Source organism: Equus quagga, chromosome 12, assembly GCF_021613505.1.
Source record: "Equus quagga isolate Etosha38 chromosome 12, UCLA_HA_Equagga_1.0, whole genome shotgun sequence".
Lineage (NCBI taxonomy): Eukaryota > Metazoa > Chordata > Mammalia > Perissodactyla > Equidae > Equus > Equus quagga.
The window spans coordinates 80,106,488-80,130,081 of NC_060278.1; the positions used below are offsets into that span (position 1 = coordinate 80,106,488).

At 45.9% G+C, this 23,594-nt stretch overlaps 1 protein-coding gene across 8 annotated transcripts in view; it reads left to right on the forward strand.

Annotated features, from left to right (window-relative positions):
- The window catches only part of SLC23A2 (solute carrier family 23 member 2), a 128,397-nt gene that overhangs the window by 18,132 nt on the left and 86,671 nt on the right, over window positions 1-23,594 (forward strand). For 4 of the 8 annotated variants that reach the window (XM_046679713.1, XM_046679709.1, XM_046679708.1 and 1 more), the window contains one exon: window positions 13,085-13,345. In XM_046679713.1, coding sequence (XP_046535669.1) covers window positions 13,238-13,345 — 108 coding nt within the window. In that variant the 5' untranslated portion in view covers window positions 13,085-13,237. Of the gene's footprint in view, window positions 1-456; window positions 650-673; window positions 11,545-12,455; window positions 12,480-13,084; window positions 13,346-23,594 lie in introns of those variants that run through there. The other 4 variants (XM_046679710.1, XM_046679711.1, XM_046679712.1 and 1 more) reach the window with 4 other exon arrangements.

The following is a 23,594-nucleotide window of genomic DNA, read 5'->3' on the forward strand; positions in this document are numbered from 1 at the left end:
TTTTATACGGGTTAAGTGAAATCATCTTTATGTCTTGGATGTGACAGGCAGTCAATTAATTCTGCACATGTTTTTATCTTTCATTAAAATTCCATATAAAATTAGCTTTTCAGTGGCTCCTGTAATGACTGATTAGTACATTTAAAACGCTGTTTAAATACAAAAACAATTTGTACAAGACGTGATAGGTTAAATCATAGAGTAGAAATAAATGCAATAAAACCCATCTTAATTCTGCTTGAGTTTTCTCAAATATGCATTTATATTTTAATTCTGCACCCCAGGCTATACCTTTTGCTCCACTCACTCTCCCTCTCCCCTCTCGAGTCCCAGCCTCATGACTTCCTTGAATGAATTGGGGAGGTTCAGAATTGAGGCGGTTTTGTCATGGGTGTAGGACTAACTGGCCCATGGAAAATGTTCATGTTTTCCCCAAATATTTGAATGCCTTTTAAGTGATGGACACTGTGCCCCTGCCCCCATCCCTGCCTGGTCAGGGAGTTGGACCAAGAAGCCGTGTGCCATGGAAACAGAAGAGGGACAGCTCACTCAAGAATGCTGCTTGGAGGAGGAAGCTTCTTGAGCTAAGACCTGGAAACTGCAGGTCAGCGTGGTCTGTGCGGATGGTACCTGGGGCAGGAGAGGCATGGTGAGGATGATGAGTCTTAAAGTCTTGTCATAATTTTATGTAAATAAAGTTTGGGGAAGAGGTTGCTGCTGGATGATACCAGCCACAGCAGCTGATACCTACAACATTAGGTCAGAAAAACAGAGATCCCTGATGACTTTGTATTTTAAAGCCCCCAAACCAACAGAACGTCAGCTGCCTTGACCTTTTACTGTACACTTGACTCCATCTTTCATCGAAGCGAGCAGTTGATGAGTCATTCTTCTCATCTGGATCGCATGACCATCTCTTTCCAGGGCTCAGGCTGTATGTAAACCCATATCAGCAAAACAGTCCGTTTCAGGCTGGATTTAGGAGCTTTTTTAGGATTTAGAGTTTAATTTGGGACTAGAGTTATTCTTTACCAAGGGCTTCTCGGACCAAGCCTCTAGAAGAGACTGAAGGAGTCTTCTGCAGGCAGCCTGTGTTCTTTACGATCTTCTCTTTCATATTATCAATTGTGTATTTCACTTTATGCTCCATAAAATGTTTGCTTTCAGTTAGGAATGATCCTCGCTGCCCACTTCACCCCATGGGTGTTCCAGGAACATTTGCCACCTCTGTCTAGCTACTCTTCCTCCTCTCTGGCCCGCTGTGGAGGCCCCTGGTTCTGCTTTTAGGTAATTACTAAGCAGTGCAGCAGCATTTGCCCAGGGGCCCTTTTCCTCCCCGAGCAGAGCAGGGTGGTTGCCATGGGGCATCAGGGGCCCTGTGGGTGTGGCCACGAATGCTCGGGAGTTCTCAGCAGGTGGTTTCTGAGATGGAACCTGGCAACCATCCTTGGGTTCCCCTTCAGAAATTCAGGTTTTATCCCGCTTCTGTTAAAATTTTCTTTCTCTCAAGAGAACATCTGACAAATCAAGACAGTGACAGAAGGCTGACACAGCTCACAGGGGCGCAATGGAGATTTTCTTGATTGTAGTCTTTGAGGGGCTTTGGTTTAGGGCTCTGGTGGCTTTTAGAGAAAGGCCCTGATCCTGAATCCTCTCCCCAACGTTGTGGCGAGGGAACATTATGGTATCTTGTTACCAGTCTTGTCATCTTGTACCACTTTGGCAGATTATTTCTGTGAGCCTGTTGATTTAAACTCAGCAAATCACCTGATTTAAATTGGGTGCTTGAAATATGCCTATTATGTCACTGGGCAGAACTTTCGTTACATCGGTGACTGACTTCTAGGCTTTTTTTGCCTGACCCACAATATACAGTATTTTACCTTGAAACTCTGGGTTACCCTTATCGTCTGAGAGCGCTCTGAAATTTTTCGTTCTGTTAAGTTTCATTGTTTTAAAAACTCTGGTTCAGATCCAGAGTCGATTTCATGGCCTGCTAATGGGTAGTGACTTGAGGTTTGAAAAATGAGAGCAAGGGTTCTTGGAGTGCTTTGGAAAAGGCTGCAAGGGTGATCGAGGTTTTTCAGTTACACCCTGTGAGCATAGCTGTCACCACAAGATCAAGTAATAACCACTCCTTACAGGTTCATTCATCGAGCATAAGTGGAATAATGCTAGCTAGGATGAACGTCAGAATTGTAAATGCCCTGAAGCAGGACTCTCTGTATTAGGCAACCATTTAAGTCATTTCATTAAAGGGAGTTGATCATATATAAGTTGAAGGTATTTGTTCCAATAATCTTTTTTTTTTGGCTTGGATTAAAAGCGTTTAGGTCAAATGTTAGCATTTAACAGGATTTAATGGAGCAGCCACAGTTCAACTATAATCCCCTAATGATGGGATTAAGCAGAGAGCCATGGATTGGCTTTTAAAATGTGCTTTATCATTGAACCTGGCCAGCTCTGAAAGCTTGTTTGTATTTTGGGAAGGACCAGACTACCACTTGGCAAGTAGAGATTTTGTTTCCTTATCCCAAAGTCTTCCTTCTTAGTCATGCTCTCTCCTTCTGGGTAGATTTACGCAAGCGGAGAAGATCGCTTTATCCCACCCAGCTTGCCTGCCCCAAGGGTGTGGGTGATCTGGGGACCACCAGCATCAGAACATTCGTGCATGTGTTAATGTAGGTTCCCATGTCCCAGTGCAGGTCTACAGAATCAGAATTTGGGGGAGGGGACATTTCTTAAGTTGGTGGAATCACAGGAGTTTTTGAATTCTTTTTTTCTTCAAAAGTTGATTTTGTTCAAGTATAGATTATATACAGTAAATGGATATACTTACAAGTGGAGCCATCGGGATCACAAGGAAGATATAGAACCTTTCTGTCACTCTGAGATTCCTTCCTCTTGGAGTTCCTCCCTCTTGCTCTTGTCACCGCTCTCTGCTTCCTGTCACTGTAGCTCCGGGAAGCAGGCAGCGTGTCTTGTGTCCAGCTTCTTTCACTCAGCATAGTATCTGTGCAATTCCCCCATGTTCTTATGTACATCAGTGGTTTCTTCCTTTTTATTGGCGAGTATTTTTTTGTATGGACTCACCACGGTTTGTTTATTCATTTACCTGCTGATGACCTTTGGAGGTCTTGAGTTTTGGACTGTTGTAGTAAAAATAGGTTGGAACATTTGTCTGCAAGTATTTGTGTGGAAGAAATCTGTCTTTTGAATAAGTCTCCCAAGTGAGGCTTAGGTACATGAACCACGGATTCTTATTCTCTCTCTTCTTCTCTTTGTTATTCCTGGATCATTTTGGAGAACTGTAGGTTTTTGTGTCTAGATCAAAACATGAGTTTGCCATGCATGTATTCATTCAGTGCCGTGTATTTGGGGTAAATGTGTATCTCATTATCGTTTATTGAGTGTCTCTTCTGTGCTAAGAGCTGGGAATGTAAAGGTGAATTGTCCCCGGGGGGAGTCTGATGATCGGGAGGACTCGTAGTGGTTGATTCATTTAGCCAGTGAGTGCTTGGACCAGGGACTCCTCCGTGCTGATGCTGGGAGGACACGTTTTCTTAGGATTTGGTTGTGCTTCCAAGAAACACAAAAGGTCTTGGTGGTTAACTCCAGGAGCAGCTTAGCCCTTAAAGCCTGTTTGGATAGTACCCTCTTACTTCCGAGTCAGGGGGCCATGGTGGGCCACAGTGAGAAAACTGACACTGATTCTTGGACAGGGGAGAAATGGTCAGATAAGAAAATTAAGTGCAGAAGAAATAATGGCTGGCTGAATGGCTGAGGAAATAAGTACTAATTAGAAGCTGTTATTCTGAATTTGTGTATGTTTATTGGTGGCTGGAGAGCTGGTGGTTCAGTCCTTAGGGAATTGAATGATTTGTTAAAGATCCGAATATTTTGCTTTTCTGCTTAGGGCAGATTTCCCAAATTGCTGTTTTTCCACTCTGCCAGGCTTACGTTTATTTTAAGGTTGACCTTTTTGTTTCTTGGAGACTAATGATTTCCTGCTTGCTCTAAGGTAGTAATTTTTAACCGTGGCCGCAGGACAGCTTTAAAACATCTGGATGCTCAGGCTGCACGACCTATTCAGTCGGACTCTCCGGGCGGGCACCCAGGCAGTCGTGTTTTAAGTTCTTAGGTGGCTCCAACATGGAGTCGAAGCTGAGGACCACTTCTCTGGGGCAGCCTTGGTTATTGGTACGCCTCTTTATGGTCAGTTCCCCACTTTGCCTGCTAAGTGTCATCGACAAAGCCTTGGCTTTTCTCCGTTCTCTTCTGATGACAAAATTTACTTCACTGCTTGAAACATGAGAACTTGATTCCACATGGCCTCGTAACTGCAGAGCGGGGGTCCCGACTCAGCAAAGAGGACTGGACTGCTCTCTTCCCTCGTTGAGGGGAACGGTCCGCTTCTCTGCCTCTGATTCTGAATAGTGGGCAAGAACCCAGTGCTGGACACCATCGGGCTCTTAGGGGAGAAAGTGGGCATATCTTTCATTGTTAAATAAGTAACTTTAGAAAATAGAGAAGAGTAAAAAGAAGAAAAGAAGTCCTTTATTGTCCCACTCATCAACATTTTGGTTAATATTTTGGTGTGTGTACGGGTGTGCGCACACTTACACATACACACTGGGTTGGTGCTGTACATACAGTTTTTTTAATTGCATAAATTGCCTTTAATTCTTTTCACTCATTGCCTCATTTAAAAAATCGCTATCTTCTATTTTATTACTATTATTGTGGTAGGAACATTTAACCTGAAATCTACCCGCTTAACAAACTTTTCAGTGTACAATACAGTATCATTAACTGTAGGCACGATCTGGTACAGCAGATCTCGAGAACTTTCTCATCTTGCATAATAAACTGTATACGTGTCGAGTAGCACCCCCCCACCGGCAAACACCATTCTACTCTCTGCTTCTGTGAGGTTGACTGTTTTAGATTCCTCTTACAAGTGGAATCAGGTGATATTTGTCCTTCTGTGCCCGGCTTATTTCACTTAGTATAATATTGTACACACTATTTTTTTAAACCTATTTCCTTACATAACATGAGGTGAACATCTTTCCATGTCAGTAAATATTTCTGTGCCATCATTTTAATGGCTCCATGGTGTTCCTTTGTGTGAATGTACCACAGTTTAACCATTCAATTCCCTAGTGTTGGATATTAGATTTTTCTTGCTTTTTGGTCTTCTTAGCACGCACAATTTTTTGGCTAAATCTTTATGTGTCTTAATTATCACCTTAGGAGAAATTCCTAGAAGTAGTGTTTCCTTAAGACAAATATTAAAATGAATATGAATGTTTATAACTTCTGAGTATAACCAAATTGGCTTCTCGTTAGCAAATTTATTTTTCATTAGAAGTGTGAGTTTGTCTGTTCCTCTACCACCTTACAAATAAAGGTATTAAAAGTAACTAACATAGGTTTAAAAAAAAATGGTACTTCATTTCAGTATACCTTGATTCGATTTCAAACAAGGATCGAGCGTTTATTTTGCCATTTGTATTTGGAGGGGATTGAAGATTAGAAGCTTGTATGTTTTGCCCATTTTTATATCAAGGATTTTGTTTTTTGTTTATTGATTTGTAGGATCTCTTCAAATAGTAGAGATACCAACACATTATCTTATGTGTATTATATTTTGGTTTTTGTTTGTGTGATTTTTCTCCATATGGAAATCTGGAAAATTTTATAGTGCAAAATCTATCAGCCTCTTTCTCTTTTTCATCTGTAATGATATGCTAAGAAAGGAGTCCCCCGCCGTAACATTATATAATCGTTTAGGGGCTTTATTATCATTTTTTTAACCTTAGGTTTTACTTTTTCTGGATTTTATTACTTAATAGTGAACCGATTGTCTTGGCATGTTGTGTTGAAAAATCCATACTTTGTCTTACGATTTTCAGTGCCTCCCACATCACATATTCGTGGGTTGTGGGTTTTCTGTTTCTGATCTTTTTGTCTGTTTTGTGCCCATGTTGAACTCTTCTCTGCATTACAGCTTTACGTTAGGGCTCCTATCTGATAGAGCACACTCTTCGTACTCTTTTTTCAAATATTTGTGGCTATTCTTGGTTATTCTTCCACAGGAATTTTTTCAAGCCTCTTTTTTCCCCTTTTGGGGTATTGATTTTTATTAAATGTATATACATTATGTTTATAGGAAAATGAATATTCTTACAGTAGCTTTCTTATCCAAGAATATAGTCTGTTTCTCTGGTTACACTAATCTCTTTTGTGGCGCTTAGTAATAGTTTATAATTTTATTCATAAAGGCCATACACATTTTTTGCTAAATTTATTGTGTATTTAATGGTATTATTGCCATTTTAAACCGGATTCCTTCATCCTCTTATCTTGAGGGGTCGGCAGACTTTTCTGTAAATATCTTAGTTTTGGGGGGCCAGATGGCCTCTGTCACAGGTTCTTCTTGCTTCTTGTTGTTTACAACCCTTGAAAAGTGAGAAAACCGTTCTTCTCCGGGGACCGTACACACCCAGACCAGGCAGTAGTTGGCCACCTTCTGATCTGGCTGCGTCTTGCGGGAGGAGCTCTGCTCATGGCTTTTGTACCTGTTCTGGCCATCTCTGTATAGATTCTCCAAGGTTTACACATTGCTTGATGTGGTTGTAATTTGGTATTTTCCTTTCAGTCTTTTCACATCTTTCCTTGGTCTTCCCCCTCATCTTCCTCTGTCAGTCCAATGATAGCAGTGATGTCGACACCCTGGTGTGACCCTGACATTACTGGGTCTGTTGTATCACAGATATGTTTGATGTTAACTGTTAATTTCCTTTCCCAAGTTAGTAACAGTATTCCGCAAGAATGCTGTTATATTATATGAAGAGTCGTTATTTTTTTTAAGCATCACTTAACTCGTTCCACAAATTTTGGGGAGCCTTTAACATAGGTGCTAAGTTCGGGACCAGGATGGGGGGATGCAGGCTGTGGATACTGCCCCTTGTTCTGCAGCTGTCTGGCTGGGCAGGTGGACATGAGCTTGCTGTGTCATAACCATCTTCCTGGTTCCCCGACACCGCGATGCTGGTAATGAGAAGCACTGATGGGAGTTACCCCAATGGGTGAAGCTGAGGTGAAGGGTGCCTATTTTGGAGGGACGGCATGTGCAAGGGCCTGACACCTTCAGGAAACCAGAATACATCAGTGACAGCTGACTGGGGGCCAAGCTTCACAGTAGGCTTCACAGTGACCCCGCAGCCTTGTTAAGGGTGTCGTTCTAAGGCTAATTAGGACGCCATCAAAGGGCTTGATAGTTTCTGTAGCATGGTTGTGCTGGCTCCAGTATGGACTGGTGGTAGGGCCATCAAGATGGAACAAGAAAATGGGACAAGAGGCTGATGTGCTGTTGACGAGATCATGGCTTGCAGGGTGGCCAGAGTGCACAGCTTTGGGAGCTCCTGGTCTGCGGAGGGTGGGCTTCAGCCCTGGAGAAGGAGCTTGGCAGTCCTCGCTCCTGCGAGCTCCCTCAAAAGTCACACGGAGGGCAAAAAGCACACAGCGAATCAGGCGGAGACAGTACTTCCAGGCCAGCTGGCTTGGACTCTGTTTGCTTTGGGAGGTCGGCTGTAAACTGAGCTTTTAAAGGACAGTGTTGTATGTATGTCAGTCTTGTGTAAATGTTAGTAGGACAGGAATACTGATTAAAGTTTGAATCCTGCTCCACTGCTTAAAGCTGTGTATCCTTTGGCAAGTTACTTAACTTCTCTGAAGCTTTATTTCCACTTTTGTGTGCAAATCAAGTAATACTATGCCTACTAGGGAGAAATAATTGCCATTTACGGAATGAGAGGGAAGGATGTGCCTGGCACACGGAGGCGCTCAGCTGGAAGACTGCTGTTATCGCTCTCACTGTGTGGTCGTCATCATTCCCATTGTCAGAGGACAGTCATCATTCCCTTTGTCAGAGGACATCGTTAGCGTCTTTCAGCCCAGCCCCTCCTCTCCCTTCGGCTTATGCTCGCTCGGGGCAGGATGGCAGTGGCCTTGCTTATTCTTTCTTCCACAAGGAGGAGGGAGGGGTGATGGGGGAACGTGGTGGCAAACATGGCCCAGGTGTCAGATTCCCTGGGGGCTTTTGCCTTTTGTTTTAACACACATTCTAACACAGATCCTAAGCTCCTCTCCCCCTTTCCCTCCCTCTTATCTTTTGCTGTGTTTGCGTCTGGGCCTTGGCATTTCCCCACACAAAAGTTCAGCCTGGATGGATGACACACTCTGATCTCAGGTTGGTGCGTGGTTTCTGGCCTTGAGGTTGTCTTCATCACTCTTGAGTACTTGGCTGTGGGACGCTCTGTCACGAAGGGTGACACCCTTCCCTTGCCAGACTTTGAGGCTTCTGCCCCGAAGCCTTTCTCAGAGCATCCTGCCCTGCACTTTCTTTGGCCCCATCTCCTCTTATGCTCACTTGGGTCTATGTCTTCAGGACACTCCAGAGGCTGCTGTCCTGTAAGAGATGGGCAGAGGGAATGGCTGGGTCCCCCCAGGGTAGATTTTGAGGGTCATATGCTTGGTAGAGAAATGGAATACAGAGTACTTGATGGAAAGTGGTCTTGTCAGGACGGAACTGTCGCCCTTTGTTCCTGGTGATGGGGGCAGTGGGGAGGGTTGGCTGCTGCAATGGCTGTAACGTGTCTGAAACAACACAGAGACAGAATTAACCTAGGAGAGTAAATGTATTCTATGTGAAAAAGTCCTGTCATTTTCCTTCAAGTTACTCTGGGTGAGCGTGGATTGGAAAGCTCTGCTGGCACGCTCATGGCGATGGGGCTGGATGTGGACCAGTCTGATCTTCTTCGGGGACTCTATTCCAAGGGATTGGAGTGTGCAAAGGGTTTGTTATACAACACCATTATTTATAATTGGTTGTAAACATGATCCTCCAAATGACCCGCAGCAGAGTTGTGGTGATTTCTACAGTGGAACTTCACGTCGCTGTGAAATAGCATAGTTGTGAAGAATGACACACGTCTATGATGGAATAGGTAGCGGTGGGTGTTAAGGTGGTGGGACCACTGGGGGTTATCTGGATGTGGAATTTTAGGATCTGCCTTCTTTCCTCTCAGAATGCTGGGGACATCACTTTTTCTTCTGTTTTTTAGCTATTAGATGAGAAGTCTTTATATAATATATAATAGAATAAGAGACAATATGCTAGTCATTCCTTTGTGAACAGTGTTTTTGTTTTTTTCTGACAGAGGTTTTCAGGGTTTTGTATCTGTAGAATTCAGACGTGGTCCCGGGATGTGTGGCTGGGGTCGTCTTTCAGCGCTCCTCCCCAACACTGAGATGTCCAGTGGATCAGAAGTCTGTTTTCAGTGTGAGGATTTGTTTTGTCTGCTCTTTCTTTGACTCCTCATCCATCTGTTCCATTATCTGGCTGTCTTTGGAACTCTTCTTCTGCGGACATTTGTTCTTCTGGCTCTAACATGTGTTTGTGCAATTGTTCTAATAATCTACAAGTTTGGTTTCCAGTAGTACATCTTCCAAGAGATTTATTTTGGCAATCATGTTTAATTTCCAAGAATTCTTTTTGGTCCTTTAGTTAACTACTTTTTCTTGAATTCCACTGAGGATATGAATGAATTAGAGCATTTTAAAGGTACTCTCCTGATTCTTGAATTAATTTTGCCTCATGGGGCATTAATTCCACTCTATCTAGCTTGGTCTTCTTTCTGCTTGTTCATTCCCCTCTGATGTCCACTGACACCCCGCCCACTTCGTGAGACCTGGGAGCCAACGCTGAGGCCAACTCTTTTGTGTACAAGGCTCCAGGAGGTATTCTCAACTGTGCTTTTTGAAGTTGAGGCCTTTCTTAGTTGCCAAATAGTTGTACTGTGGGGATCGCAGGGGGAGTTTTAAAATGAGATTTATTCTTTCATATTTCCAAGAAATCTCTGCAGTGTTTTCGTAATCAGAAATAAAATAAGCTGTATTATACATTATCACCATCTCAGACTCCCAGGTCAGAGACCCTGGTGCCATTTTGACTCTTTCCCTGGCCCTACGCCGTCTGCACAGGTAGGTGCTAGTTCTGTTCCACTCTCCAGTTTCTCTCTTACTGCCTTCCCACTTCTTCTCCTGTGTTGCTGCTGCCCTGCGGCCCCTGATTCTTACCTGCATGGACACTCCAGGCTTCGGATCTTCCTGCCTCTACTTCGTGTGCTGCTTTGTCTGCCTTTTGCACTGTAAGGAAGTCCCTTCCCAAAGCACAGGTCTGACCATCATCCTTACCCTCTTTGAGTCTCCTCTTTCTGCTGAATTGAGTGTAAGCTCTTTATCTTGGCACCCTCTGGGGGCTCTGTGGTCCTAGCTAACGTGCCCGCCACCTCCACCTCCTGTGCAGTGAGCTGCTCAGTGACTCGTGTCCCTGCTTCTCTGAACCACCTTGATATGCACCTGGGTTTGGGCCACTTGGCTTCGGTGGGCAGGGGCAATCTGAAGGTGACAGGAAGCTGGCCTCCTTGGGTTTGCCTGTTGGTATCCCAGTGATGAGATCAGCAGGCTGAGCACTGTGCCCGGAGTGTCAGGCGTAGGAGGCCACAGGCATGGTGAGAGAGAATCACTGAAGGGTATATGCAGGCACTTCAGGAAGAGGACAGACCACACCCATGGCGAAGCCGAAATACGTATGTAAGGAAAGGACCAGTAAAAAGTTCAAGGAAAGGTCTCTAATCATAGGAACCTGCGCAGCCACACAAAGTAACAGTCCCGTTGGTAGCCATATAGCAGCTGAACAACAGAGGAGGGTACACTCCTGCTTCTGTGCACACTTTGCCTCTGCTAAGAATTGGGGATTTTTTTTTTGAATTGTAAAATACTATAATGAAGAATATAGGATAAATCTATGTAGTTAACATACACCGTCTCTGTCAGAGCTACAAGTAGAGCCTTGAGTGTTTTCTAAGCAATGTCCGTAACTTCCCCTTTGAATATAGAAAGTCTCCACTTTCATGTGCTGGAAACTGCATAGTAAAGCAGGTCTTCATATCCCCTACAAACAGCAGGAAAGACAGGGAAAAATATAATGGCCCACTCATCCCTGTTATTGAAAAGGGAAAATTATTTAAAAAGTCACTAAGCTGCAGTAAGTCCCGTAGACTGACTTTGGTATGGGCTTTGCTCTGTCTTGTGCTGTGCATGTCCCTGCTTCTCAAACTAGGGGACGTGATCTTGTGCTCAGGATCCACATAGCACATTTGGGATGTCATTTTGGGGAGGAGGGAAATATCTTTAAACCAGGGTTTCTTAGTCTTGGCACTCTTGACATTTGGGGTGGGACAATTCTTTATTGTGGCATCTGTCCTGTGCATTGTAGGATGTTTAGCAGCCCTCCTGGCCTCTGCCTCTGAGATACACTGGTAGCTCTCCTCCTGTCATGATGACCAAAAATGTCTCCAGATGTTGCCAAATGTCCCCCGGAGGGCACTTCACTCCTGGTTGAGAGCTGCCGCTTTCAACAGACAAGGATGTGACATGAACAAGAACGCACGGTGTGCATGGACATTTTAAACTGTAAGAGCTGCCTCAAAAAAGTGTGGTGTGTGCACCTGGCTCCTCTGTTCCATTGATGTAACTCGATGTTCTGGCAACTGTTTCTTGTACTTTTCCCTTTTGTCCTCTTAACTATTGAATTCTCAAATTTTGTCCAGTTCTTTCTCTTTTCTTACTTGTTCGTGTTTTTCTCCCTGGCTCATCCAAAGTATTTGCTGAGTGAAAAGTGTCTCTAAGCGAATTCCTTGAACAGGAGGTTTCCTGCTTGTATTTTTAAACTTCTTATCGGTCTGCCTTCACATCTGCAGGACAGCTTTGTTGGATTCTTCATTCTCGATGGGAAATTAATTGGTGCTGAGCTCTGACATCATTCTAATCAGAGTGCCAATGGATGTTCTCTGTCCCTTCTTACCCCCACCTGCTGGTGGTATTTTTTTCTTCACCATAAAAATGTAGGCATACTTGGGCACGTTGGACTGTACGTGTGCCAACTCTTGGAGGGGTCCTTTGTGCCCTCTCCTTTATGAAGCCAGATTCTCTTCTTAATCTTTGGGTGGATCTCTCTTATTGTCCAAGTCATGCTCCTGTGGTTTGAAATTGAGTTTTTCATTTTCTCCTGCTTCACTGGAACTTGGCTGCATAGAACTGTGTCAGTAGCTCCTGCTTTTGACTTTGGCTTATATTTTCTCGTAGCTTGGAGTGTGGCACAGATTCTCTGAGCACGTCAGATCCATCATGGGTCCAGTAGTATTCATCTTCCTGCCCCTTGCTTATCTCTTGACACTTTGCCCCCACACCCCGGCTCCCGCCCCACTTTTTTGGTAGGATTTTTTTCCTTTAGGTTTATGTTGTCATTTGATTGATATTGAATGGCTCTATTTTTTGTGTGTCCTCCTAGCCCATTTAAAGATCATCTTGCCACCTTCCTGGAATTCTGTGTGGCCGTTTAATTCTAGGTTGGTTTTAGCTCCTCCTCTTTATACTTTGGAGTGCCTTCCCCTACCTTTAATTGGGCACCTGTAGGGAATTCAGAATTATTTTAGTATCCATCCAATCATAGTAAATTGGCTATAACTGCCCTGTCTAGTATGATTGCCATTAGCCACAAGTGGCTATTTAAATTTTAATTAAAATTAGATGCAATTAAAAATTCGCTTTCTCTATCGCGCTAGTCACACCTCAAGTGCTCAATAGCCTTGTGACTAATGACGACTGTATTGGACAAGGCAGATGTAGGACATTCCCATCATTGGAGAAAGTTCCATTGGATAGTGCTGGGCTATAAGATATTAACCATAATGCATGTCAGAGAATTACCTCTGCTATTTTTTATCCCTGGTATTCTGATATTTTTGATGAAATATCGTCCCCCTCTCCAGGGGACACTTCAAAATCAGCAAGTGACTAAATGAAGAGGGGTTGAAAAGTGTAATTAAGTAATGTATTTTTGGATGTTCGGATGTAACTTGTACTCTGACTGTCCTATGCGGGAGACATGGTGACGGTGCATCCCTTGTGGTGTGTATCCTTGAGGTGATTGGGCTGTTTTTTCTTTTTCTAGGGTCTAAGAGATGGCGCTTGTCGGGGTCAGCTCTGCCTGAGAATTGGGTGCTCCAGGCTCTGGACAGCCAGCTCTGATCCTGGGCTCCTCGCTTGAACACGCCTTCCCTTCCAGCCACTCCAGTCCAACGGCCAGACCACTCGTTTTCTCTTAATGATGGGAATCGGCAAGAACACGACATCCAAATCTGTGGAGGCTGGGAGTTCCACCGAAGGCAAATATGAAGACGAAGCGAAGCACCCCGCTTTCTTCACCCTCCCGGTAATAGCATTCCCTTCTTGAGTCACTCTCAAGTGATTAATAGTAGTATGGGATTAGCTTTAATACTCATGTTTTCACTGAAGGTTGAGGCATTTGAAAACCAAATGCTTTTCACGTGAGAGAGTCTTTGGGAACGTTGTTGGCTGACTGGTTCGGGCCCTGCTCTCTGCCTGGAGTTACCTGATGGGATTAACTCCAGGAAGGAAGCATGCATTGCTAGGAACCTTGTAAAACCTGCCCGGTGCTTACTGTGTACTGGAGGATGTCGAAGGCTTAATTTTATCTCCAAAAATGTGTTCTTATGAAATAACCTGTAACCCGACTTCAGACTTGAATTGCAAGGTGGGAGAATGAATGAATGACTTATTGTTTGGGACCCAAGTGTCCGTGCTTTGTGATGGCAGCAGCATCCAACGTAGAGGTAGTTTTACCTGAACAAGTGATATTAGTCAGATAAGGTTGATGACACACATTCATTATATTCAATGCCAAGATTTTTGTACATGTGGGATTATGACTTGATGTGTATAAAGTTACCTAAAGTGTTGGTTTGAAAAAGAAGAAACCTCTTGAGAGAGAACTTGCCTCAAGGTGTTTTTCTCTTAATATTGAAAATGAGGTTAATGGCAAGGATACCATTCTAGGCTTCCTTAAAACATGGTCCCGGAGTTTGCCTCGCTGCGGCATTGCAGTGAGAAAGAAAGATGTGAACAGAGCATCTTTAAGTACCTTGGTTGCCCGACTTGCGTTCAATGGTTCGATTTTTACCCTATAAATTCATGGAGAGATGTGCCACTGATTTTACACTTGGCATTACTGTTTTTTTTTTCTTCCTGTAAAGTGAAATTTTGAAACTGGATATTCTGTTATATTGAAGGCTTACGGTTGACACAGGTTTTCTAGAGGAAGAAGCAAGCCAGTTTTCAAGTTGAAGTTAGATCGTCTTTGAGCAGTGAGCAGGAAAGTTTCGTGCGTGGGTATTCACTTCACTACTGACTTTCTCTGCTGCGGAGCCCAGCAGGCCCTTCCCCTCACGCTCCTCCACTTGAGAGACAGGAACTTGAGCACACCTTAGCCACCCACCTGCCTCGTCATTATGGCCTGGAGTTTTAGCTTTGCTTATTTTCACATTCAAATTGTGGTATTTTACAGTTAGCAGTTAGATTCACCGGCATGTGGGATCAGTTTTTGTATTAAGTGTTTTCTTATATCCGTCTCCTTCCTTATGAGTTTACTTTTCTTTTAAAATACACTGAGGGTCTGTGAATGGCACTGCTTCGTCTTCGTACGTCTGAAAATAACTATTTGGCTCTCAACTCTTGAGTGAACTTCTGTTAATTAAGCACGAGAACCTCCCAGCCCATCTCCGTTCCTCTTGAACTGCTTTCTCGTGATTTGATCGTCGTCTTCTGGCACTGCCTTCCGGATGGAGTCCCCAGTGTTACTTTCCCGTGCACTGATTCTTTGTGTCCAGTTATGTGTCTATGTTGAATTTTTATTGCAATGATTATATTTCTTATTTCTAAGATTTTTGTTTGGTCCATTTCTGCCTGTTTTTGGTTCTTGATTTCTGGTGTGTACGTGTTTGTTTTAAAGTGTGTCATCATTTAAGTCATTGAAGACCCTAATGTACTTATTGTAAAGTATTTCTCCACTTGCTCTATTTTCATCTGGCGTTTCTTACTGTTTCTTTTAAGATTTTCTTCTCTCTCCCCACCACCCACCCCTTCTCTCTCTGTGGTTTTGCATTCTCCTTTCCTGGATGCGGTCTAGAACTGGGGCTTACAGGGGAGGTCTTACTCTTTCCCCCAGGGTGCAGACCGTGACACGAAGGAGTGAGGAAATGTTCTGGCCCCTGACTTTGAGCATGCACCTGGTTCTGGTCCCTTACTTGTGTTGGGGGCCCCTGAGTCCCTCTTTCCCTCTGGAGCCAAGAGCTGCCTAACTGAGGTCTTCCAGGCCCCGATATCAGCCCATTCATCGCTTTATGTTTCTTGTATACAGAAAGGCTTGTCTGGTTTTAGGCTTGCCTCTTTTGGGGTTTTCCCCTCTAGTGTTAGTTTTTAGGAGTAGGGCTGGAAGGAGTGCTCCTCCAAGTGTTAATTTCTAGATCCGTCTTCACCGGGAGCCCTTGCGAGTACATGGGAGCTGGGAATGTGGACATAATATGTAGTTGAACGTAAATATAATGTGATATAAAGTTGATTTAACACTAGGGCAGCTTAATTTGGAAAGTTACAGAATTTTTAGCCCAGTCTCAGGCTATAAAAGTAAGCATGAAAAAGGGGGGTGAAGGGGAGGGGTGCTGGAGTCCGATCCTGGGAATGGATTGGGAGGGGAGCTCAGCACGTGAACCTCAGGGTCACTTGGAACCGAGGATGCCAAGGAGTGTGTTAACATGACCTCCCTCAGAGCTTATGAGAATGCAGAAGGTGAAATAAAAGAAGGAGAACAAAGCCTGTCGAAGAATGTTTATCAAGAAGTAGTTCATGTGATGGAATTTGGGGTTGGAAAGGTTTGTTAGAAAATACTTTGTAATATAGTAAAAATAGGAACACCATACTGCCCATATTTAATCACTGGTGACATTGCTACCCTAAGAAAACTTGAAAAAGAAGATAGAAGAGCATTTTGAGTGATTTGCTTGTTGACAGGACTGAGGAGGGGCCTGGCTTGGAGCTGGTCTCTTCCCGCTGCCTAGTTGATGGGGTGACTTTGGTCACTGCCTCTCTGCTCTTAGGGCACATGTCTGTGTCTCCCTGTTCCTCGTTCAGCCCACAAGGTCTAGACACTAATTTCACAGAATCCAGCAGCCTTAGACTGAAAGTGGCTTTAGACCCTCCTAGTGGTTCTGTGGGAAGGGGAAATACAGGGATTTTCCCGCTGTGTGCTTCACATGATGTGTTAATTAAGTGGCGTTGATATCAGATCACACAAGGTCCTTATCCCCAAGGTCACAGCCAGTGAGGAGGACAGCAGCTGCACATAAGCAATGCGATGACAGGTACAGTGCAGTGAGCGTCCTAGTTCAGCAGGTGGTCTTGGGGCGGGCAGTAAAGAGGAAGAGTGGGGAGTGGTGTTGATTTCCCTGCTGTACTTGATGCTCCAGGAGGAGCAGAGGTGAAAATGAGGCTCGGTCCTGTTTCCTCCCGCTGCTTGTCAGTGTGAGCATCTGGCTGACAGGGTGATTCTGGTTGTGTTTTGTTTTTTTCTTTTCCTTATAACATGGCACCTCAGAGCATTGGAAAATGATATTTTGGATTTGTGGGGTATACTCCTATGAGATTCTCTAGTAGTTTTAAAGAGAGGTGATTTTTTTGCTGATTTTAAAACACCTCTCCCATGGAAAATATGATTCCACTAGAGAAGGAGAGGTGTGGGTAGAGGCAGGAGGAGTTGAGGTGGGGAGAGGACTCTTGGCTGTGCTGGGCCCTGGAGGCAGTGGCAGCTGAAATGGACCTTGAGGTGAAAGGAGGCAGCAGTGGAACATGTCAAGAGGCTGGAAAGGACAATGGGCGAGAAGGTTCAGCCTGAGCCAAGTCAGGCGCCAAAGGGGAAAGAAGGATGCAGAGGGGCGGCCTTAGAACAGTGAGCCAAGAGCCTAGATTCTGGGTGGTTCTTGAGTGATTGGCCAAGAAGGTTACAAGTTTCTAGTCTATCAGTAAAAAGCTGTCTCTGAGTTTTGACCAGGGGAATAACCCAGTAGGCTGTGCTTTAGGAACACTGAAGAGTAGTCTGGGAGTACTGTAGAGAATGAACTGGAGTCAGGCACAATTACAGGAAGAAAAGTGTTGTCTTAGTCACCTCGGGCTGCTATAACAAATTACTGTAGACGGCAGGGCTTAAACAACAGACATTTATTTCTCGCAGTTCTGGAGGCTGGGAGGCCCAAAATAAAGGTACTGGAAGATTCAGTTCCTGGGGAGGGCTCTGTTCTTGGCTCGCGGACAGCCGCCTTCTCACCGCGTCCTGACGTGGCTGAGAGAGGAAGGTCTTGCGTCTCTTCTTCCTCTTATAAGGGTGCTAACTGCATCCTGGAGCTCCACCCTCATGACCTTATCTAACCTAATTACCTTTCAGAGGCCCCACCTAACACCATCCCATCGGGGGTTGAGGCTGCAACATATGAATTTTGGGGGAACAAAACGTTCCATCCAGAACAGGTATCTGTTGCAATAATCATTTAGCAAGTATTTATTGAACACGTGCTCTGTAAGAGGTGGCCCATATCTGTGCATAAAACTTTACAACTTACTCTTGACCCAGAAGTAGTGAGTGGGCAGTTCCAGCACACGAGAGTGAGCACTGCAGTCGGGATTCCTGCAGGGTGCAACAGGAGCCCCTGGAAGGCCCCTAGACTCTTTTTGGGATGACTGGTTGGGGTGGGGACAGATTAGGACAGGGAGAGTGAGGGAGGCCTGGGAGGTACCAAAGGCCTGAGTGGGGGGCGGGGTGCAGGAAGAATGGAGGGAAGGCTGACAGACGAGATACTGAGACCTGAGGGCCGGGACGGGAGAGGGTGGAAGTGAAGGATGACATTAAGATTTTATGTGTTTGAAACCTGGTTGTGTGGATTGTGCTTTTGCAGAAAATATGAAGTCCAAGGAAAACCATAGGTTTGGAGGATGGAAAGAGGGGAGATGACGGGTTTCATTTGAGAAGTTGTGAATTTTTTTTTTTCCTTAGAGATTGGCACCTGAGCTGACAACTGTTGCCAATCTTTTTTTTTTGTCTTTTTCTTTCTTCTTCTTCTTCCCAAACCCCCCAGTACATAGTTGTATGTTCTAGTTGTGACGACCTCTGATTGTGCCATGTGGGACGCCACCTCAGCATGGCTTGACGAGCAGTGCCATGTCCACACCCAGGATGCGAACCAGCAAAACCTTTAGCCACTGAAGCGGAGCTGGTGAACTTAACCACTCGGCCACGGGGCCGGCCCTGAGAAGTTGTGAATTTTTAATGCTGATGGGACTCCTAGACCCTGCAGGCAGGCACTGAGTGAGTGGGGCCTGGAGCACGGAGAGAGCAGGAGTGCCAATCAGTACAGGCCTGGGGCTCAGGTGGTGTGGCTGAATCCGTGGGAGAGGATATGGCTGCCCGGGAGAGAGCTGGCTGGAAGAAAGCTGAGGACCTCATGTTGACAGTGCCCACATGTGGGTGACCCAAGGCATCGGGACCAGGCACCCTTGCCTGCCAGGGTCTTGCTGCATCCCAGCTTTTCCAAATGCACACATTGAAGAACAGCCATCAGGGCAGCTCTGTGTTTGTCCTTTTCTCCAGATCTGTGCTGTCCAGCACAGTAGCTGCTAGCCACCTGTGGCTATTTAAATGTAAACTAATTAAAATTAAATAAAATCTAAAATTCAGGGCCTTAGTTGCTCTAGTCAAGTGCTTGATAGCCACACAAGGCTCGTGATTGGCCCGTCTCTTTCTTCCTGGTCAGAGCCTTGCTAGACTCTAAAATGCTCCAGGCTGCTATTTCCTCTTTGCTTTGGAGTCAGACGCTGGGTCTCAGGCTCTTGGCTGTTCAGGTGTCTAGAGACAGGTGTGCTGGAGTGCAGGGAGGGGGGCACGGAACCAACGCTGGTGGCTTCTCAGAACCAGGTTTGGGGAGGGTCTGCTGGAGGGGGTTGCTGGGGTTTTCAGCGGGGATTAAGGATCCCATCATTAGAGATTCTCTTCAGCATCCTGGGTTAGATAAATGCTTCCTTGGATGTTATAAGTGCTGATTTAAAAAAAACTCCTGTGGAAGGGAATCAGCATTTCTTTAAACAAAATAAAACAAAGACCCACGGCAGTAATGTAAAGAGAAAAAGAATAAATCCATACATAGAGGAAGAATAATGAATAGGTCACGGTAAGAACGAGACACACAAAGCCCCAGGATTCATAGGAACTAGGTCATGCGATCAGGGTTGATATTAAGTAGAAGAAACAGCAAAAGATCTTCTCCTTCTCCCACGGGAGTCTTATTAGGCAAGTTTGTGTGTGTTCAAAGGCAGCTAGGAAACGTGTAATAGGGAGGCATGCCACAGAGCAAGGAATTAGAACCAGGAAAACAGTAAAACGTCTTGAAGGATTGCCATTCCCTAAGGACCCTGGCTGGGAAGCACAGCCTGGAAGAGGTCCTGTGTTTGCTCCGTTGTTCTTCTATGTCACTTGCTCTTGTTTCTTCTGAACCTGGAGGGGCATCCAGGGAAACCAAGTTAATAGCCTCAACTATATTGTTGGCACAGGCCCACCTGTCATCCGGCCTGTCGTTTTCAGCACACGGTCATCGCTGCCAGTTCAGAGCTAGGCAGAGGTTTAGGGCTCCTTAAGTTTTGTTTCTGCTTCTTCTAACAGCCTCTGTGAGGATATTTAGTTCTCCTTTCTTGGGTGCCAAGAGTAGATTATTCAGTCTGGAGATATTAGGGGTATGGACTGAGGTTTCGCTTTATTAGGCTCAATTTTATGAGAATGGGAGAGATACTCATCTGTGTTCACACAATCCATAATTTGTTTCGGATTCCCTTAGAGTATTTTCCTCAGAACCATATAGTGTTAAGAACTCATAGACCCCCGGTGTGATAGGCACCACACAGACGGGGTAACAAGCTGCTTACAGTTCAGTAGAGTGTGAGATAATGGAAAATATATGTATTGGTCTCTGCCCCCGGTTGCTGGCACAGGCGCCTAAAACCCTTGTAAATTCCTGAGTGATAAGAGCACTGGGAACATCTTTTGTTCCATTGTTCTGTTGACTCTGAGTGGGCTCCTGGACGGCTCCCGGGAGGGGGCAGGTCACCAGAAAGACCAAGCTGTGATTAGAAGCTTGGAATTCTCAGCCCCACATCCTACCCTCCAGAGAGGAGAGAGGGCTGAAAACAGAGTTAATAATTGCTCGTGCCTGTGTGAGGAAGCCTCCGTAGAAATCCCAGACGTACGGGGTTCAGAGAGCTTCTGGGTTAGTGATCACATCCATTCGGGGAGGGTGACGCACCCCAACTCCACAGAGACAGAAGCTCCTGAGCTCAGGACCCTCCCACACCTTGGCCTGTGTCTCTCTTCATCTGTATCCTTTTTCATATTTAATAAACTGGTAAATGTTAAGTGTTTCCCTGAGTTCTGTGAGCTGTTCTAGCAAATTAAGCAAACCTGAGGGGGGGGTTGTGGAAATCTCCAATTTGTAGTCAAATTGGGCACAAGTTGTGTTCAATCTGAGGACCTGCCACTTTCTATTGACATCTGAAGAGGGGTGGGAGCATCTTGTGGGACTGAGCCCTTAACCTGTGGGATCTGACACCATCTATGGGTAGGTAGTGTCAGAATTGAGTTAAATTGTAGGACACTCAGCTGGGGTGCCAGGGAATTGCTTGGTGTGGGGAAAACTGCCCAGGCATTTGGTGACCACACATGTCAGAAGAGAAGTGTTCTGTGAGTGGTGGAGACCCACAGGGAAGAAAGACGCAGGAGTGACTGCACTGAGTTCTTCTAATATGAGGGCAGATATGGCAAGTCAGCAAACAGACCCTGAGGGTTCAGGTTTGAATTCAGCGTGGGGTGCTGTGAGGGTGCCCGAGAGGGACCCTCGCCCAGCCGTGTCATGGGCATGGGCCTGGCTGGTCAGATGAAGATGCCCAGGGGAGATGACCTCCAAGTCCTGAAACATGTCTCGTGTCTCAGGTCAGGAGAGGGAGATGGAGGGCCCTCCAGCCGGGGGAGCAGCATGGCCATGTCCTGCTCTGGGCTCAAGTTTAGTACAGATGACACAGCAGAGTCGGGCTGGGCATGGGGGTGCTGATAAACAGTTGTAGCAGAATCAGTTGCACTCGAGTTTTGGGTAGAGAATTCCTGCCGTGGGCGCCGGGAGGAGAGCGTCTGGAGATGGGAAGGCGAGTGAAGGCGTTAGGCCAGTCCAGCTGAGCACTGATGGTGGCCCCATCTGAGAGAGGGGCAAGGAGAGTTCTTTCCTTCAGCAGGTGTTTATTGGGTGCCTGCTTCACGTGAGGCTCTGGGAGCACAGCTGTGAAACCAGACCAGGTTCTTGCTCTTGTGGAGCTGACCTCCTGCTGGTGGTGAGGGGAGATAGACAGTAAATGCGTCATGTGGCTGCTGGTGACAAGTTCTGGGAAGAAAAGAAACTGAGGAAGGGGGATAGTGTGGAACAGATGTGAGGTAAGATAGGGGTCATTCAGGACCTGCAGGCCATTAATTTATCCCTTAAAAAAATATATAGGTTTTTCCACACAGGTTTCCATAGGTTTAGGGCTCTGGGGAACAGCAGTGAATTAAATAGACAAAAATCCCTGATCTCATGGAATTTCCATTCTGGTGGGGGAGACACCTGAAAAATAAGTACACCTGAAAAATAAGTCAAATGTGTAGATGTTAGATACTGATAAATACTAAGAAAAAAATAAAACAGAGACTAAGGATAGAAGTTGTTAGGGGTGAGGGAAGCCCGTCACGCAGTGTGTTGACAGCACGTGCAAAGGCACTGAGGCAGGAGGTACCTGTTATGTCTGAGAACCCTGTGGAGGTGATGGGGCTGGACAGGGGGTAGGATGGGATCAACAGAGGTTATGTAGGCCAATGATGTAGATTGTGGCCCTGGTAAGGATTTAGCTTTTCCTGAGTTGGATAAAAAGCTATTGAGGGCTTTGAGCAGAGGTATGACTGCTCTGCCTGGTTTTAAAAAGGTCCCTCTGGCTGCTGAGTGGGAAGCAGACTGAAGGGGGAGCTGGAGAGTAGTCAGGAGTTGCCTGCCACAGAGCACGGGAGCTGACGGGGGCTCCAGCCAGGTGCTAGGGTGTGGAAGTGGTGAGAAGCGGTTGGGCTTCTGGAGGAGAGCTGACCGCGGTACTGACGGACTGGATGAGGGTGGGAGCAAGGGAGGAAGGAGGCAAGGGTGGTTCAAGGTTTTCCCCTGAGCATCTGGAAGATAAATTGGCCAAGTACTGAGATGGAGGAAGACTTGGGTGAGCAAGCTGGGGGCTGAGAGAGTCAGGAGTTTGGCGCTGGCCGTGGAGACACTGGGTGGAAAGCGGGACTTGAGCTGGTGCTGTGCAGGGAGGCAGTGTGGCGGGAGGTCCTCACTGGGGGTTAGCCGTGAGGAGATGGTATTTAAAGCCAGGGAATTGGATGGCATCGCCTGGGGGTAGATGTCGCTAAGGGAGAAAGGGGGTCTGAGGGCCCAGTGCGAGGAACCACAGTGTTTGGAGGCGTGGAGGCTGAGGAGGGCCAGCAAGGGGACAGGTAAGGAGTGGTTGCTGAGGTCGGCGGGGAACCAGGCCAGCCCTGCCCGGGCAGCCGGTGAGGAAGGCACTGCGAGGGCGAGCTGGCTGAGTAATGGGATGGACTGTTGGGTTTAGCCAAGGCTGGGCCCTTGCCAGCTGAGTGCCAGAGAGGACAGCGGAGCTGAGGGTTTGTGCGGGAGTGCTTGTAGTGCTACACCATGGACCCTAGTGGCGTAAGGAGGGAGTTGAGACAGGGCTGGGTCAAAGGTTTGGCAGGTCTGCTGGGGTCAGGAAACTGTGGGAATTGGGGTCCTTGGGGCAGCTAGGAGGAAAGACAGGTGGATGAGGAACAGGCAGCTTGGAGAGGTGGTAAAAGGGCAGATGTGACCAGATGTGGTGTTGCATTGGATGTGGGCAGTAAGGTACAACAGGAAGTCGAGCAGGGGTTGGGATTGGGCTCCCGGGCGGCACCATAGAAATAAGAAATAAGAAACTCGCAAGCATAGGGGGCGTTTTTGTTTGTTTTTAGGTTGTGTGGGGAAGTAATGAATTGACAGAAGGTAGAATTAAAGATTTTGCTCTTTTGTGATACTTTGTGTTCGTTTAGTCAGGAAGGTACTGATGCCCTTGCATCTGAGACGTCTTTTCCCTCTTCCTGTCTTCTCCCAGCCCAGGAGCAGGTTTCCTGCTCTGCTGCTGAGAATGACCAGCTGAAATCAGATCTCAACACTGTTCCACCGGCATCTTCTAGCACGGAAAACAGTTTTCTAGCTAAGTGGTTAGGAAGAGGGTTGTGAAGAGGTCACGGGTGGCGTGTAACGTTTGGGTTTTCCGGTGCTCCTGGTTTGTGCTGTGCTTCCTGCATGTTAGTTGCTACAGTTCCCCTTTGCTCACAGGGGCCCGGGTTGGGATGATAGATTATATCTTAATTACAGCCAAACTTAAGCATATGAAATAGCTGGACACATTTTTAGCTCTTGAGGAGAAACTTTCAAAGTCTTTTTGAAAAACTCTTCTCTGATTATAAAAGT